Raw genomic sequence first — 17,777 nt, 5'->3', positions numbered from 1 at the left:
GAAAAAATACTCAGTTAAGCTGCTTAATGTGTTTAAGGAATTGACTTGATGAATTATTATCAGTGAAGCAGCCAGCCCTAAATATACGCAATTTCAGCTGTCCTGATTACATGGCAGGGGCTTTAGGGACTTGGTGGCTTCTCTTAATTAGTATTTGAATGCCTTGTTTTTTTTTTTCTTTTTTTGGCCCTATTGCTACCAGGCTAACATGGCTTGTTCTCTGATCTTGGAGCAGATCTGAAAGCATCAATCTTGGTGCTTGTGTCGTTTGAGTTCTTACATGGATTCCACTTACCTTTTTGCAACATTTAACTTGTCTTTCATTTCTTCATTGTTTAGAAGTTGTTACATTTCTGGCCCAAAGATCCTCTCAACTGGTAGTTCTAAGTGAGGGGCCCAGCAATCTCAGGCTTCTCTTCTGTTAGGGGAGGGATAGTTTTATTCCATATTCTTAGTGGAGACTTTAATTCATCTGGATCCAAATTATCCTCTGGACATGTTCAGGTTATTTATATGACAGCAACAATCAGGCTTCCCTATTGTAGAAAAGCTTAGTAAATCAGAAAGGTCATCTAACTGGTGTTAAATGGAAATATTTCAGAATTGAGGTCTCTTGTTTCATAGACTTTACACCATGTCAGTTTGGTTATTAAAATTCCCTTAAGCTCCACTTTTTTCCTTCCACGATAATTAATTTCTGGACTAGCTCTGTGGTATTATTCTTCCACTCATTCTAGTATAACTTAATGGATCAATTTTTGTCGGCTTTAACAAACTTCTTATATTCTTGTGTGTACAGCATCAAAAGCAAAAAGAGCATCACAGTCTTCTGGGAAAATAACTGTTAAAGCAAAAGAGAAGAGCTATTCCAAACTTGAAATACCGTATCAAGCAGAAGTGTTGGATGGGTAAGCTTCCAGTAACTGAACATAGTTCAAAAACTAAATGTTCTAAATTAGAAGGGACTATTCCCGTTTGTAAACAAATGGATGCGGTTGTCTTAGCCATTAATAAGTTGGTTTCAAGGTTTGAGTTAAAATTTACCTTAGTGAATTGTTCTTAAGAATTCTGAAAACTGCAGATGAGCCATTTTTAAAATGCAGTATTGGAAATATTTCTGCTTTTGCATTCGCTGTTCTATTGCTATATGAAGTAAGGGTAGAGAACGTACTTTTGTTTTTAAGCAAAATTTTGGAAGAATGCTGTGTTTCCTTAGGTTTTGTTATTTATTTACAAAGTATGGCAAAGCTGACTTTAAAATAATTTTGAATGAGGTGCTATTTTATCAACAGAACTGGCAGACTATTTTAACGGCCAACAAACTAAACCTTACCTTATCAGCATTTTTGTGCTGCAGACACATGATTTGGCTAATAAAAAATACACATGATTTACACATTTTCTTAATACTTCAACACTTCCTTTTAGTCCTCCTATTATTCTCAGTTACATGTTTTCTTATCTTCTTTGGATTACTTAGTTTTTCACATCCCTGTAGTGCTGGTAATACAGTTTCAGCATGCAGTGGGGTATGTACCTTTAGCTGTTTGAAATAATGAATTGTAGTCTTTGTGTAAGGAAAATACTTAGAGGAAAATCTTTATTTTCTTTACTCTGTTTTCTTTTAATAGTTATTTAGGATTTGATCATGCTGCTACACTCTTTCACATCCGTGACAGTGCTGCTGATTCTGTGGAAAGACTGATCTATCTAACAAACACATTCAGTTTTGCAGTCCTTATACATGATGTTGTATTACCAGAAGAAACAAAACCAATGTTTAAAGTAAGTCCCATTTCAGTGAATGCCTTTACCTATTAGTAAATGCTTAAATGCAATGCACTTTGTTCAGTTGTAACCTTGGTCTTCATTATTTACTGATCTAGGTCCAGAACTTCAGTAAACCAGTCTTAATTCCACCCAATGAATCCAGATATATTTTTACACTTCATTTTATGCCTTCCACATCATCTGTTCACATAGATAACAACATCCTACTAATCACCAATGCTTCTAAATTTCACCTACCTGTCCGAGCGTACACAGGATTTCTAGATGTAAGTATTTTCCTTTTTTTTTGGCAACTTCTGTCTAATTAGAGGCAGACTTCCTAGGACTCTTTAATTCTTTATTCTACTTTGATGTCTGCTGAAAAATTATTTTTTGTTCCCTTTAGATCTTTAGTTTTACGTAGGAAGTTTATTAATGTAGAATTTTGAGATTGTCATGGTAGTGTTGTATTAAAATTATTAATGAGATTTTTAATAAGCTTAGCATTTGAGCACACTTCATATTTCACTTATGCTAAAATACTTTTATCAATCTTTTTAGTACTTTGTACTGTCTCCAAAAACTGAGGAGCGATTTATAGATTTTGGCATATTGAGTGCAACAGAAGCTACCAGCATTTTATTTGCAGTCATCAACAGCAATCCAATAGAGGTGAGGATGCATTTATTTTTAGTTTATATTTTAAAAAATTTACATCAATGTTGTTTCTGAAAACAGTACCTTTTGTTTTTTTTTAAGCTGGCTATAAAAAGTTGGCATATTATAGGGGATGGTTTGGCTGTAGAACTTCTAACAACTGAAAAGGGAAACAGAACAACAATAATTGCAAATCACCATGAACTACAAAATGCTACTGCATCTGATCAATCTTCAGTAAGTAAACCTTTGAATCTATTGCTTAAAGCTAGATATAGGAGGAGAGAAAAGAGACAAACCTCTGCAAGTACTGTCAGTTTCATTTTAGCAGAGGAGAGTTACAAATTCTTAAATTTTGTCTGAAGTCGAGTATGAAAAAGCATATAGGCTTCCTATATTTATTTTAAGGAGCAGCATTGTATTCAAATTGCTGTTTCTGAAGTTTACCCTTTCCAGACCTAACCAATCTTGATACCCTCAGATGATGCTCATTATTAATCTGGGATGAGTGGAAATTTATCACCACAAGGAATAGATAATTTTTGTGTTAGTCACTTACATATGTGAACTCCTTGTTTATCACTGACAGTGGTTTTAAATGGATTTTGAGTCTGATTTTAGTGAAATTTCTTTTTGTTTAATGGAGTACATTGGTGACTTCTTCTACCATTTACAGGTGATCCTCGCATCAGGCTATTATGCAGTGTTCAGAGTAAATTTAATAGCAAAAGAACTTGAAGGAATTCATGATGGAGCTGTACAAATCACAACAGATTATGAGGTATATTTATTGTATAATAAATGGGTGTTGCCCAAAAGCTCTGTTTAGTCTTTAAGTGTTGTATTAGTGGACAGTGTGTAGCATCAGTTGAGGTTGGAAGGGAGCTCCAGAGGTCAGGTTATCTTTGCAGGTTAACCCTGCATCATACAACAGGAGTGCTGTTAATGCTTTTATTATTATTTTTGTCCAGCTTTCAGAAATATCCATTTAAATCTGACCCAATTCTTGGCAGTTTGGGTTCTTCAGTGACATGATATCAATACGTGGCTCTTGGGGCGTATCATGCTCTGACAGTGTGCTTCTCCATACATTATCAGTTACTGAAACTGAGCTGTAATATCAGCCTTTTTTTTTGTCAAAATGCAATGTCAAAGCTGTTTTGGAGAGTTAGAGAATCATTAAGGTTTACAAAGACTGGATTACCACCATGCCCACTAAACCATACTGCAGTTTGCCGCAGTTTGCTGGCACTTGATGAAACAGAATCCTTGCACTGATTAATATGGGAGGGAACAACTGGTTGCCTCAACTTCATATGCCTTGTTTTTGCAGGAGACAGAGTCTAATGAATAATGCAATCTGTATTTAATATCTTTCTGTGATATATGGAAAAAAAACCCAAATGTGACTCTGTGCTTATGAAATCAGGAAATTATATTACTGATTGTGTGGTTCTGATGGTGCTACAGAAAAAGGGAAATTCCCAAATTCTGCCAGTTATTGGAGATTTTAAGCTTTCTTTTAGTATATCTACACATGTATGTGACCCTGCAGTTACAGATTCTGAAGCGTTTTATTTTCTTGCTTGTTACTAGTTATTCTATTTGTATTGGTACTTGAATCTCACTGCCATCCCTTCCAGCTACTTTTCAATGTATGTCTCAAGGTATTACAGTAATACCGTGTTTTGAGAAGGTGGGTGTATCTTCTTCCCTCAGTTACTTTAAAGATGTTACTCTCCTGTTTTCCAGAAAAGTAAGCTCCATTCAAATGAGACCTATATAATATCCCATTGGGGAGCTTATGTTTTCAGTATGCTTTTCTGTTCCATGTAGAATAGAACTGAGGATGGCTGAGTAAAGGAGTGCTTCCTGCACTCCTGCAGTGACAGTTCAGAATATGATGATGGGTTGAAATCTTAATTCATGTCTCCATGTTTTAAATGTCTATATAATCTTAGACTAAATTAACTGTAGAATTTCAGGGTTTTGTTATTCTATGCAATTTAGAAGTGGAGGAGGCATTTAAAGGCTAGAAATGTAAGGGGTTTTTTTTCTAAATTTTTTTTTTTTTTTTTTTTTTTTTTTTTTTTTTTTTTGGTTTTTTTTTTTGGTCCAGATTTTAACTATACCAGTGAAGGCTGTGATTGCTGTTGGCTCATTGACCTGCTCTCCAAAACATGTTTTTCTTCCACCATCTTTTCCGGTAAGAGAGCTGGGGAGGATTAAATGTTTAATTGCTGTGGTTTTTTTTTTAATATGCCCTTTTCAAAGGAGACCACTGTCCTGAATTCTATGTCAAATTGCTGGAGAGATTGTGCTACTGAGCTGTTACGATCAGTTTGTCATTATTTTGGGGATTGTTTGAGATTTTTCCACTATGTGTTCCATGCATGAGTTGTCCCTACATCTCCTCAACAGCCCACTTGAATTACTCTTGAAATACTCATGTAATGGGATAGATCTCATCAGAGGAAGATATGTCAGTCAGCAGGACTTCAGTAGGTGATTGCTGCAATTGCCACATATTCCATCTTCCTTTGGAAGTCTTTTGGTACTCTTGAGGTCAAACAGTCATGCCTACAGTTGCAAACATCACTAGTTGTTTTTTATCTTTAAGATTATTTTTTTTTTTTACTATATAGCCCCACCATTATATGGATACTTATTACACTGAGTGCCACATCTAACACTTCATTATGGCCTCATTATGGCCTACTTCATAAGCTTTTGATAAGTTAAAATAGCTTAAAGATCCACTTCCCTTTCATTCACTGGAGATAGAGCAGTTTCTGTATTCTCTATCTGAATCTACTAGAATTATTAGAATTTATTATTATGATGATTATGAAGAATTCATGTGAAGAATGTTTCTTTTGAGTGCCACATAAAAATATTTTGTTCCATGTTGGACCATAAAGAAGTAATATTTTTTAATCTCCTTTGAGTTTGTTTCTGATGAAATGGTTAAAGAACTTCTCAGTATTTTATAGTAATATGCCCATAGTCTTGTCAGCTTGATTGGGGGGGGGGCGGGGGGCTCTCTTTTGTTTGTTTGTTTTTTGTCATTTTTTGCTTTGATTTCACAATTTTTTTTTGGGGGGGGGGGGTGTTTGTTTTGTTTATTTCCTTTTGCTTTATTTTGTTTTGGCAGATCCTACTTCTGTGTAGGATCTGAAAGACAGCAGCACCTGTATTTCTCAGGCATAGATTCCTTGCTGTTGTCATTCTTTCTTCTTCCCTAGATTACTGTGATTTTTATTGTCTTCATGCTTTTTCTAGGAATGTTTTCAGACAATTATTCTTTCAGGGGATCTTTGGCCTCCTGCATTTTGTTTGGGAGTATAGATTCAGATATAATTATCACCTTTGACAAGATTATAGACTATTTACTCTGGTCAAGCCTCAAGCTTTTCAGAGCAGTCAGCTTTGCTTACTACTTCCATTAGTTGATCACTTAGCTCTTTTTGTATTTGAGAGCATAAAATACTTACTTTTACTTTTCTTGGATTAATTTCAAACTAAACTTATGCTCACTGAATTCATGCTACACTTACATTTAGTTCTTCTGTAATGCCTCTATTACTTATGAAAATAAGCCTAAAATAGAATAAGTTCTTTTTGTTTCAGTGTTTGGTGGAGAAACTTGACAGTTACACCATCCAGGAATAACTAGGTGCTACTATTTTAGTAACACATGCTTTTCAGTTCATACTTAGGATGTAATTCTCCTGCAGCTGCCTGGTTCCCAGAGCTGTCTGTCTGTTTATAATTTTAGAGTATTTGTACTCAAGTGTGATTTCTGGTATTCTGTTGAAGGTAGTTGGCAATACACTGACTGTGTATACAGGCCTTGTAAAGGTCAGTGTCTTGATTTAAACAAATCTTAGCTGTGTTGACTTCTGTTTCATAGTGTCATCTTTACCTCACAGTGCCACCTCTCAACTCTTCCCTGATCAAAGCTCATCTTTGAGGTCCTCTATGCTAAATAGCATTGTTCTGTTTTTCTTACTAGTGCTGAACAATTTTTTTCCTTTGTCTGTTGTTTCATGTCTAAATGCTATGTAAAGGTCTTAGCAAAATACTATTTATTTGTTCTAGACACTTTAACAAACCTGTATCTTGTCCCATTGATGACAGTTTGTTATTCATAGGAATCCACAGATGAAGCTCAGATATACCTCCTAATTCAGTTTTACAGGACTGTACTGTTAAGGATTTATTTTTGTAGTTTCTTTCCCTCTGCAGTTACTACTGTTGAGACTGTTGCAATATGTGACTGTTTCCTGAGGCCACAGGCAAATTTTGAACCTGCAAAAGACCTCTTCCATGTCTCCACTTAAACTTAGAGAATTTTTTTTTAAAGTCTAAAGTATTGATTTAAAGGGAACAAGAGAAACATGTTCATTAAAAGACAGTCTTGGGTATTTATATTTGCTTGTACTGTTTTTTGGTTTTTTTCATAAATCTGAAGTCTCCCCACCAGTCCTAAGTTGCACTTTTCTTCTGCTTTTGTTTCTATTATTTGTTTCCTCTACACATATCTGGGTTGGGTGTTGAGGTAAGGTGTAAAACATGACCATAGAATCATTGATTTACAACTGAGACAGGGGTAGAGCTTAAGCATTGTAAGGATTTTGATCATGACAATTAAACTACATTTTCTGTGCTTAAAAGGTGGAATAATGTTTGACTCAGAAAGGGAGGCAGGTTGTAAAGGTGTTGGGAAAAGAACTTCCTGTTTTCTTCCTAAATGTAGTTTTGGTGTGTTGTGTCTCAATTTCATATGGGAGCAGGAAGGAGTGTTTTAAAAGGTCTCTGTCACCTGTAGTTTTTTAATCGTAGCTTCCCTTTACTCTTCCTTTCAGATTATTTCTAATTCTTAGTGACTAATTACTATTTCTAATTGCTAGCAGTGGTCTTTTACAAAAACACTGTTTCCCTTTTGCAATAGGAGGCTCAGCAAACTGAAGTTTTCTCTTGCCTTTCCTCTTCTGATATTTTTTTTATCATGATTTGGTTAAAGAGAGCTGTTGTCCGAGCCATTCCAAGATATTCCGAGGTGTTCTTAATTTTCAAAGAAGGGTGAAATGTGTTTGGAATCAGATGGATGAAAAAATACAGCTTCACAGTAACTTACTGTCTTGAAGTGTTGCAAATGGCATTTCTTTACGATAGCGTAGTTAAAATGGCAGTTTAACATTTCAGCAGTGCAGTGGTCTTTGCCAGCCTGCATAAATAGATACATATGCTAGGGAAAATGCATATCCTGCAGACCTTTTTCCTTTTATTTTCCTTAGGGGAAAGTAGTTCACCAGAGCCTGAACATTATGAACTCCTTTTCTCAGAAAGTGAAAATACAACACATACGGTCTCTGTCAGAAGATGTAAGGTTTTATTATAAGAGGCTAAGAAGTAATAAAGAAGATTTAGAGCCAGGAAAAAAATCAAAGGTTTGTTTATGTCTTGTTTCTAAACGTTTATAAGTTCTCTTTTCTATATAGCATATGGTAAGTTTCTGTGTTCAACAGAAATCTTCCCTCTTTTATCTTTGGTTGTTAGATTTACTGTGCTGTTTAATTGATCAGCTCTTACATGTTTTGCAGATTGCAAATATTTATTTTGATCCTGGTTTACAGTGTGGAGATCATTGTTATGTAGGATTGCCTTTTCTATCTAAATGTAAGTAAAATTCAACTTTATAATGAAAATCATTTAAAAAAAGTTTTCTCCTTAAGTAATGATTTTACTTGAAGATGTATAAAAACACATTATTTCCTACAGCGGAATCTAAAGTTCAGCACAGCACAGCAATGCAAGAAGATGCATGGGATACTGACTGGGACTTGCATGAGAATTTATTCAAAGAATGGACAGAAATAAAAGAGAACTCAAGCCATAGGTAAGTATTTTATTTCTGTTGTTTGCTCAGGCCTTAAGTCAGTAATAATTCTGTGATATGTGTGCTCCTATAGAATACAAAGCTTCTTAATATTGCTGTGTTTTTTAAGAGAGGGAGTCAAGAAGGAATTACTTGACCTTCTCTGCAAAACCTTTAATGAGAGCATTTTAAAAGTTTAAAAACAGTAATAATTTTCCTCAATTAAAGGAAACACTGAAAGTTACTATTCACTGAGTTTCTGGAGTTCTTGAGAAGATTGTTAACAGCAAGGCAGTCTCTACTCCACAAAAATTTCCAAAACCAGATTATACTGGTCGTTCAGTATCCCTGCTTAAACTGTTTAAAATCATATCCTCAATATCCCTTTTAAGATTTCATAAGGTTTTCTATTATTACCATACCGTGACATTTGCATTTCAATGAATTAAAAAATTTTCTTGTGTTTTACCTTGAGAAGATTAATGGTTACTACTTAATATTTAGAAAAGTTAAACTCTGTAGACTGCTACATAAACTGCTTTTAAGCATCTGCCTTCTCATACATAAAGTTGATTTAATCTCCAAGAGATGCAAGTTAACATAAACAGCAAGTCTATGTGTCTTTTGTGTTGATAGCATCCAGATTACCCTTTCAAAAAAGGCATGTGAAGAAACAAAATGTTTGTATGCAACTAAATAGTTCTCCCCTTATCACCTCTGTGTTATAATGGTTATATATTATTAACTCCTGAGAAAATCTGATCTAAACAGAATTCTCTATTTAGCTGCACCACTGACTTTCAAGAATGTTCTATCCCCTACACTAAGAGAACAGTAAAGGAGAATGCTACTAAAGATTAGTTCTGAATAAGGAGAAGTTCTGACTTGAATATACAATGCTTTAATATTTATTATAATATATTTTAAAGTATTGAATACTTTTAGCGAGAGTTAAAGTTACCCAGCTGTCCAAAGGATCATTCAGGGAAAGGAGAGAGAACTTCTGAAAACAAAAAGGTTGTGAGTTTCTCCAAAATATTTCTCTGGGTTTGAAGCTAATATTTTGTCTATTTTGCTGACTGGAGAGCTCAGTACTTTTAGTTTAGTTTCAACTCATGCTGGAGAGTTTGTGGGAGAAGGGGACCCAAGTCTGTTGTGGAGGTTGTTTAATAGCAAAGAACTTCATTCACTGATGGAAGTAGCTAGCACCAAGTATGACTTGTTCAGATTTGCTTTAGGTTTATTAGAGAGGTGTACAGGCACACAGTCTGTGTATCCATTGCTTTTAGAGTACATGTACTGATACCTATGCAGGCAAAATAAATTTTCTGGATTGTGGATGCTATATTGGATTTTTTCCTTTCTACTGTTTGTACCTTTGCAAATCATCAAATAGATTTCGGGTTATTTTTCTTACTGATCTGAATCTCAGTGATATTCTCAAAATTTGTTTATGCAAAATGTAAAAGTGAGTTTTATAACTGTTTCTCCAGACTGAATGCTGTATTTGAAGTGGACACAGATCTTCAGAAGGATGTTAGGTTGAAAATTACAGCAGAAATGTCCTGGCCTTCCATCCTTAGTTCACCACGCCATCTAAACTTCCCTCTTACCAACACAAACAGCTCATCAGTAAGTTATTTTAGTGATAGTGTAATTTAAACAGATGTTTCTAATTGCATTAATGGTAATGTAAACTTACAAAAAAAATTCTTTCTGAATAGGAAGAAGAAATTTTTCTAGAAAATCCAGCTGATGCTCCTGTGTATGTTCAGTTTCTTCCAGTAGCTCTGTATTCTAACCCATCCACTTTTGTTGATAAGCTGTTAGAACGGTAAGTGTTGTTGTGGAAAGCTTGAGGTGTTCTCATTGGGCAGAGAAAATGCATTTTACAAGGAATGAATGTGTGATATGGTAGCTGTGTTGGTAGCTCATACTGGCCACCTCTAGAACTCGAATCATTAGGCCAGTTGAGAACTGAACCTATTGCCATTGGATACACATCTGTATTTTTTACTGAGCTAAAATGTGTTTATTTTCTTCTTTAACTTGATGTACAACGGGGGAAATAAGAAAAAATAAAATCAAGTGATGCTCTCAGCTGCATATTGGGCTATGATAGATATTTGATTTGTGCTAAAATCCATAAATGCAAGTATGTCATTACCTTCCCAGATCTCTGAGAAAGAAAAAATTGCAATTTCATTTCAGGTTTAATTTGAGTAAACCAGCTAATTTCAATCAGAGGACTCTAGAGTTTCAGGTCTTCAGAAATTGTGTAAGTATTTCAATGCATTCTTGGTAATTTTAAATTCAGGTATTTTAATGTTTTAATAAGAGTTCAGTCATGCATGTCTTCACGTTCAGGCATTATTGTGGAAAATGTAATATAAATGTAATATCTGTTGGATATCAGGAAATTGGGAAAATAAATATTTCTTTAAATGTAACTAATAAAGTGTCACTTTTTCTATATGCTTACATTATAATACAACTGTGGAAGCTACAGGAAAACTGTATTTTCTCATTCTCTTACTGGCAGGTTTATTTTCTTCAGCATAGTGGTTACTAGTTCTAAAATTAGCAAAGAATTGATTATTCCATTGCTTTGTTGGTTCTTTTAAGTGATTTGAGTATTGTGGACTACTTTTAAGTGTGTGCATTTTCATATAGAGCATTCTAAGCACTTCCTTTTTTATCTGACTTTTTCCCTCCATTTGCAGTTTGTTTTAGATTACCATACGATGCTTACTTAGTGTCTCAAGACAAATGGGAAACTTAGCAAAATACACTTTTTTGAGTAGTGCTTAACAATGGAAATTTCTGAGGGGAAGAAATATTCCATAATGGCTTGATACTAATTTAGTGCTCAAAATATATATGTAAGAACTTCTGATCTCTTTCTTCCACTAGAAGTTTGTGAATCTACATGGGTGAAGTTTAGCTCAATTCTGTTTTGTTTTGTTCTGCTTCTCCATTAATATAAGCAGTTTATTAATAAGTAGGGAAATGGTTGTGCTACCAGAGTTTCTGGTTAAAAAAACCAGAATATATCATTGAGGAATATCCTTTTTTAGGACAAGACCAATTTTCTAGCTAAAATAATACCATTTCCATCAAATACATGTAAAAATGTCCTATTTTTTAAAGCCTTGCTTTGTTTGCCCCACCCTCTTAAGGTCCAACCACTACAGACTGCTGTGGGACTTACAAAGGGCCTGGCTCGTCATTTCATTTTAAGTCTAATATTAAAACCTGGTGAGAGAAAGTCTGTCAAAGTAAAGTTCACTCCAGTTCTTAATAAAACTGTTTCATCGTTGATTGTTATAAGGTAAGAGATACTTCTGAAATAAGCGTGAGTTTTTCTATTTATATATAAGATCATACTTACAATCAGCTGTCAAGAAGCTATTGCTTTTACAAGAATAATTGTAGAATCTTATGTGTCTGAAAGACTTAATGTAATTGTGACATGTCTTAGAGTATTTTAACTGTATTCAGTATATATTCAGTAGTATAAATATATAAGCCACTGTTACACTTACCACAGAATCACAGAAGGGCTTGGTTTGGAAGGGACCTTGAAAAGTCATTAATCCAACCCCCCTGCAATACCAGGGACATCTTCAGGTTTCTCAAAGCTCTGTCATACCTGATCTTGAATGTTTCCAGGGATGGGGCATCTACAACCTCTCTGGGCAATTTGTTCCTGTGTTTCAGTACCCTCATGGTAAATTTTTTGTTTTCCCCGTATCTAGTCTGAATCTACCTTGTTTTAGTTTTAAAACCGTCACCCCTTTTCCTGTCACTGCTGGGCCTATTAAAAAGTTTGTCCCCATCTTTCTTACATGCTCCCTTTAAGTACTGGAGCTCCTGTATGGTCACCAGGAAACTTTCTCTTCTCCAGGCTGAATAATGCCAATTCTCTCAGCCTCTCCTCATAGCAGAGGTGCTCCATACCTCTGATCATCTTGGTGCCTCTTGTCTGGACTTGTTCCAACAGGCCAGTGTCCTTCCTGTGCTGAGGACCCCAGAGCTGGACACAGCACTCCTGGTGGGGTCTCACCAGAGCAGAGTAGAGGGGCAGAGTCCCCTCCCAGGCCCTGCTGGCCACACTGCTTTGGATGCAGCCCAGGGTATGATGGGCTTTCTGGGCTGTGAGTGCACATTGCTGGGTCATGTCCAGCCTCTCATCCACCAATACATAGAGACTTGATTTCTGAAATACATTCTACACCGTCTTGAAAGAAGGGTCTCTGGTTAGAGATGCCCTTTGCAAGATAAAGCTACAATGCAAGTTCAGTCTTTCTAGTAAAGAGCATTGAGTTCACTTTTTTGTCAGGTGTGATGCCTTAGTAAGAGATAAGAGATTTTAACTAGTATTTCACTGGGGTTTGTGTTTCTATGTTATGTTATGATTTCTTAGGGCTTTGTCTTGCAAACACTATGTTTGGGACCCCTGTTGTTTACTTCCATGTTGTGGGGAATTAGCTGTGGAACAGCTATTTGAACAGGATATTTGTTCTTCAGATTTGGGATACAGACTCATAGTCTATGGAGGAGCTTTTATGAATGTTTCCTCTCACCCATTTTTTTTTCCACAGAAATAATTTGACTGTAGTGGATGCCATAATGGTACAAGGGCAAGGAACAACTGAGAGCTTGAAGGTTGCAGGCAAACCTCCTGGTCCAGGAAGTTCTTTACGCTTTAAAATCACAGAAGCATTATTAAAAGATTGTTCAGAAAGTGAGTACTTCTTGAGCTAATATGCTGAACAGAAATAAGTCATATTTTTTGTGTAAAACTTGACATGTGTGGAAATATTTTTCCCCTCTTCTAGTGACCCAGAAATTCAACTCCTTTAAATACATTAAAATTGCTGATTATTTAGGCAGAATACAAAATACAGTATGGTTTTTGTTTTAAAATGAGAACTAGGAAATAAAACAGAAGCTCTTTGTCCACTTAAATGCAAGACAGAGGAGGTGAAGATCTTGGCATATTTACTAGCAAAATTTCTAGTTGCTAAATTTAATACAAATTGGATCATGAGTGTAACTTCCTGTGTACTTCTTTTCTTCACACCTTCATAATCTTTAAGCACATAACCATTGGGGAAAAAAGGTTGGGCAGGTTCCTTAATGAAGATTAAATTGCAACCAGATTCTACCCTGTGATCATAGAGAGGTTTTCTGCTCTGTGGCCTCAGGCTTTCTTTTGAGAGGAGAGCTAAGAGTAACTATATTACCTAAGAAACTGATAAAAGAGTTTTAGTTATATCTGGTATGAAAATCTGCTTTGCTACTTTGCAGTTTTCCAGACATTTCTAAGTGCCATGTTAATTATTATCTGGGATTATTCTGCTTTTTGTGAGGGGTGAGTAAGAAAACTTGAAGTAAAGCTTAGTCATTGCCTTATTGCCTTTGACCTGTTGTGGTTAGAGATGTTTTTTTGCTCATAAGATAAATGTAGTTAAGCCATGTATTTTTATTTTTAAGACACACAAAAAAAAAGAAACAAAAAAAAACCCCATTTTAATTTTCTCTTGCTGGGACTGTTCACAGAATACCACAACATTAGGCAGTACATCAGAGAACTTTGCAGTTTAGGTGATTTCTTTGTGGGGCAGCAGTGCTGTCAGAGGTTAGGGGGTTTGGGTTTTTTTCTGTGATGAGTTAGAGGGTTCTGGAATTGTACAAGTGTCCTACCTTGACAGTGGTGGGAATCTGGCTGCAGAGATATGTTTCTACAAGTTAATTTCTATGGACCTTGCTAGTCTCCCTTCTGCTGTAATACTGACAGAACTCTATTCTGCTATAAAATATGAATATAGTGAAGGATATCTTCTTGGCATAACACTAACCACTGCTGTTTGTTTCTAGAAATGAAATATAAAGAACCGAATTTCACACTCAGAAGAACATTTAAAGTGGAAAATACAGGGCAGCTGCAGATTAATGTGAAAACGATGGAAATCAGTGGCTACACATGTGAAGGATATGGATTTAAAGTAGTTAACTGTCAGGAATTTGCACTAAGTGCCAATGCCTCTAAAGACATTGTCATATTGTAAGTGCTTTTTCTTACATCTAAATGGAGCATTACATTTGGAATTTTAATTTTGTTTCAGGGGAAAACTCTCTTGGTTAAATTCTGAGGGCTTTTTTCTGAAGTTTTGAGTGTATAGGGGTTTTGCACAGTGTTATACAACTATGACATTTTTCTCTCTTCTTGAAAACACTATTTGATTTTTCATTATACCATGGTTTTGTGACTGACTATAGCATTACTTCTATTACTGTCCAGTAAGTATAACTTGCTATGTTGGAATAATGTTACTATATGGGGTTATATAAATTTCCCTCATTTAGCTTGTGAATACACATGGGACCTAGACCTACATATGGTTTTGGTGCATTGCAGTATGTAAAAGAGAGCCTTCAGTTCAAAGATTTTTATTGTAATGCACAGTATTTTAGTCTTAAATATTTTTTCTGTTGCCTTAATGACAATGATTGTGTAGTTCTGTCTTTTTTATTGTAAAAAATCTCTGCACCAAACACTGATCTTTTAACAGTGCTTTGTTGTAAAGTTAACTATTCAGAAAATAGTATCTAAAAAAGTATCTAAAAAGTTCAGAAGTTGCTTCTGGACTGCAAGTGGATGTATGAAATATTGCTGCAGTGAAATAGTATTTCACTAGTATTTCTGCACAATCTTAGTTTGTGATGAGACTGTGACACAGTGGTAATGTTTTTGAAAAGTAAGGTTTGTGACTCAAAGGTGAAATCTTAAAATTTTATAGCTCACACAGTAGTTGGTTCCATTACTTACTTGGACCTGCTGTTACATTTTTACTGCATTCTTAGCTTTTATTAACAGGAGTGGTAAAACATTATTTTCAGGTATTATAACTTCATATGGTTCTTCAGGAGTAATTAGAATCAGATGTGTTAAGCATAGGTGTTAATGAACATAGTCAAACACATCTTGAAGTATTTGAAAGATACACAAGTATTTTAGGTTGTGTGGTAATTGATGGAGTTGAATTACAGGTTTTGTAATTTGTAATTTATGAGTTATAAAAATTGCCTCAAACTTTTGTGCTGTTCATATGAAAAGTTCTGATGTGCTTTATGTTGTTTCCAGGTTTACACCAGATTTCACTGCTTCCAGAGTTATACGTGAATTAAAATTCATCACTGCGGGAGGCTCTGAATTTGTATTTATCTTGAATGCATCGCTTCCATATCACATGTTGGCAACATGTGCTGAAGCACTGCCCAGGCCCAACTGGGAACTGGCACTGTACATAATCATCTCAGGAATAATGAGGTTGTGTGTGTGTTTGTTCTTACTGCTGTATGGGCATGAGCTGCCACTGCTTGAATATGGGTTACACAGAAGCACATGGGTATTCAGCACATGCTCTAATTGTTGTACAATAAAATAGGCTAAAAGGAGATTAAATAGATAAACACTCCTATAGATTGAGTGTGAACTGTTTAAGGCAAAGGAGTACTGACTTTCTGCTCAAACCAAGGACAAAATAATACACTTCTTGCTTGAACCTATTTCTTTAAGTGAGATACATACTCCTGTTAACCCTGATAAATCTGTAGGGGTTTTGATAAATAAGCCAAACTTGAAACGTATTAGGTATTAAAGCACTGATAGCAGTGAATTCCTGTGGAAATGTAAGCATCCTTCTGGAGTATTGTGCTTCAGAGAGATATAAGGCAGTGACTGTAATGAGCTTAGCAGATGCCTTGGTTGAATTTAACTTTGCTGCCACTTGTAATGTGACAGACAACTGGTGATACTAATAATGGGATTTCTGAGAACCTGAAGGACATTGTTTGCAACACTGCACACTCTCAGGCTATGTAGTAGGATATTAATGCACATTTTTCCTCAGCAAACAGACGTGTTAATTATACCTTGTTGAATTATAAGTTGAAAATGCCACCATTTTCACAGTCTAACCTGTACCTATCTTTATTTGAAATCAAGAGTTATAAACCCTATGTCCCTGTTCACCTCTTGGGTGTGAGACACTTTACCCCACTGCTTTTGTGCAGAGAAAACCCTAGCATGGAAACTTATCAGTATGAGGTTTTACTTATCAGTAGCAACAAATGCTGTTTTTCTTAGTGTAAGCTTATATCTTAGTGTGAAATGTACTGGTGCTGTAGATGCCTGTGAAGAAAAAGTGGTCTTTCTGTGTGCTGCAAATCCAAAGCATTATCATATACATGTCATATTCCCTTTTTTCCCCCCCACAGTAAGTTACTGGCTCTTGCATTTTGCAGATGTTCACTTAGGTTGTTTTTCTTTGTAGGGCTTAACAGAAGAAATAGAGAAGATAAAGTTACAACCCACTTAATTTTCTTTTTTGACCCTTCAGCACTTTCCTGAGTAATGCAGTGTTTAGTGAGGAAATGGCGTTTTCCAAAGTAAGAGGAAAATTTCTGTTAGGAAATTTTGTGTCGTCACTAACACTGCATTACTTAAAAGTGCTGAGTGAGTACTTATGTGGTTTTCTTCTGTATATGTGCTAGAAGTTTATAGGCTGAGTTTGGTTTCAATTCTTTGACAAAGTAATGTTTGTCAGTCCATAAGTGTAGTTTGCTTGGATAATTTTATATGTGCTGTATTTGTTAATTAGACTTTACAAAGAATAGAGAATACTAATCCCTTCCCTTACTATGTCTTTTTCCTAAAAATACAAAAATCCTTAGCAGCAAACTAGAGAAGAGTCCTAATATATTTTATAATATTCCAAGAGTCCTGTGCATAAACTGCTTTTAACTTTTAGGATGCCATCATGTATGTGTTTGGTAGTTGCCACTAAAATAACTCTTCTGTGTCACTGCAAAGCTATCCTTAATTCCTAGGAATGAGCACTAGGAGTTTGTATAGTCTATGTTTTTTAATTTGATAAGGTGATGTTTATTTTTACCTTCCCTAAATCACTGTTGCTTTGAATAGTTACATGCTTGTGGCTCCAGGTTTTGAAGTCCAACTTCTTTTCTTTTGGATTAATACACTTGGCAACTGCATGTCAGGCTTGCATCTAGTTCCCATTCTCAATACTGGTGATGTGCTTATCATGCCAGTCTTGTGTATGTTGTGTTTCTATCAGACAAAATTGTGATTTGGATGCAATTTCTAGTATTTTCAGTACAGGATACAAACTTTTTGTCCTGTGTGATTAGAGTCATTGATTTTTAAATGCTCAAAACTAAGAAATAAATCCTTAGATGACTACCTTTCTTCTCTGCAGTGTACTCTTTCTCTTGGTAATTGGAACAGCCTATCTAGAAGCTCAAGGAATTTGGGAGCCATTTAGAAGACGCTTGTCCTTTGAGGCCTCAAATCCACCCTTTGATATGGGAAGACCACTTGATCTCAGGAGAATAGTTGGAATTTCATCTGACGGAAAGTAAGTAAATATCTGGGCTTCTT

General features: G+C 35.4%; 1 protein-coding gene across 1 annotated transcript in view; it reads left to right on the top strand.

The window, feature by feature from the left end:
- Nucleotides 1-17,777, top strand: part of TMEM131 (transmembrane protein 131) — a 93,835-nt gene that overhangs the window by 60,227 nt on the left and 15,831 nt on the right. Inside the window, exons 13-30 of the mRNA XM_053934530.1 lie at nt 800-908; nt 1,632-1,785; nt 1,887-2,057; nt 2,332-2,442; nt 2,530-2,664; nt 3,104-3,208; nt 4,547-4,633; nt 7,728-7,880; nt 8,034-8,109; nt 8,212-8,329; nt 9,802-9,940; nt 10,033-10,142; nt 10,520-10,586; nt 11,488-11,639; nt 12,913-13,055; nt 14,192-14,378; nt 15,459-15,644; nt 17,596-17,754. Coding sequence (XP_053790505.1) covers nt 800-908; nt 1,632-1,785; nt 1,887-2,057; nt 2,332-2,442; nt 2,530-2,664; nt 3,104-3,208; nt 4,547-4,633; nt 7,728-7,880; nt 8,034-8,109; nt 8,212-8,329; nt 9,802-9,940; nt 10,033-10,142; nt 10,520-10,586; nt 11,488-11,639; nt 12,913-13,055; nt 14,192-14,378; nt 15,459-15,644; nt 17,596-17,754 — 2,362 coding nt within the window. The remainder of the gene's footprint in view (nt 1-799; nt 909-1,631; nt 1,786-1,886; nt 2,058-2,331; nt 2,443-2,529; nt 2,665-3,103; nt 3,209-4,546; nt 4,634-7,727; nt 7,881-8,033; nt 8,110-8,211; nt 8,330-9,801; nt 9,941-10,032; nt 10,143-10,519; nt 10,587-11,487; nt 11,640-12,912; nt 13,056-14,191; nt 14,379-15,458; nt 15,645-17,595; nt 17,755-17,777) is intronic.

This window comes from Vidua chalybeata, chromosome 2, assembly GCF_026979565.1.
Source record: "Vidua chalybeata isolate OUT-0048 chromosome 2, bVidCha1 merged haplotype, whole genome shotgun sequence".
Taxonomy (NCBI): domain Eukaryota; kingdom Metazoa; phylum Chordata; class Aves; order Passeriformes; family Viduidae; genus Vidua; species Vidua chalybeata.
This window is presented reverse-complemented; position numbering and strand designations above follow the sequence as displayed.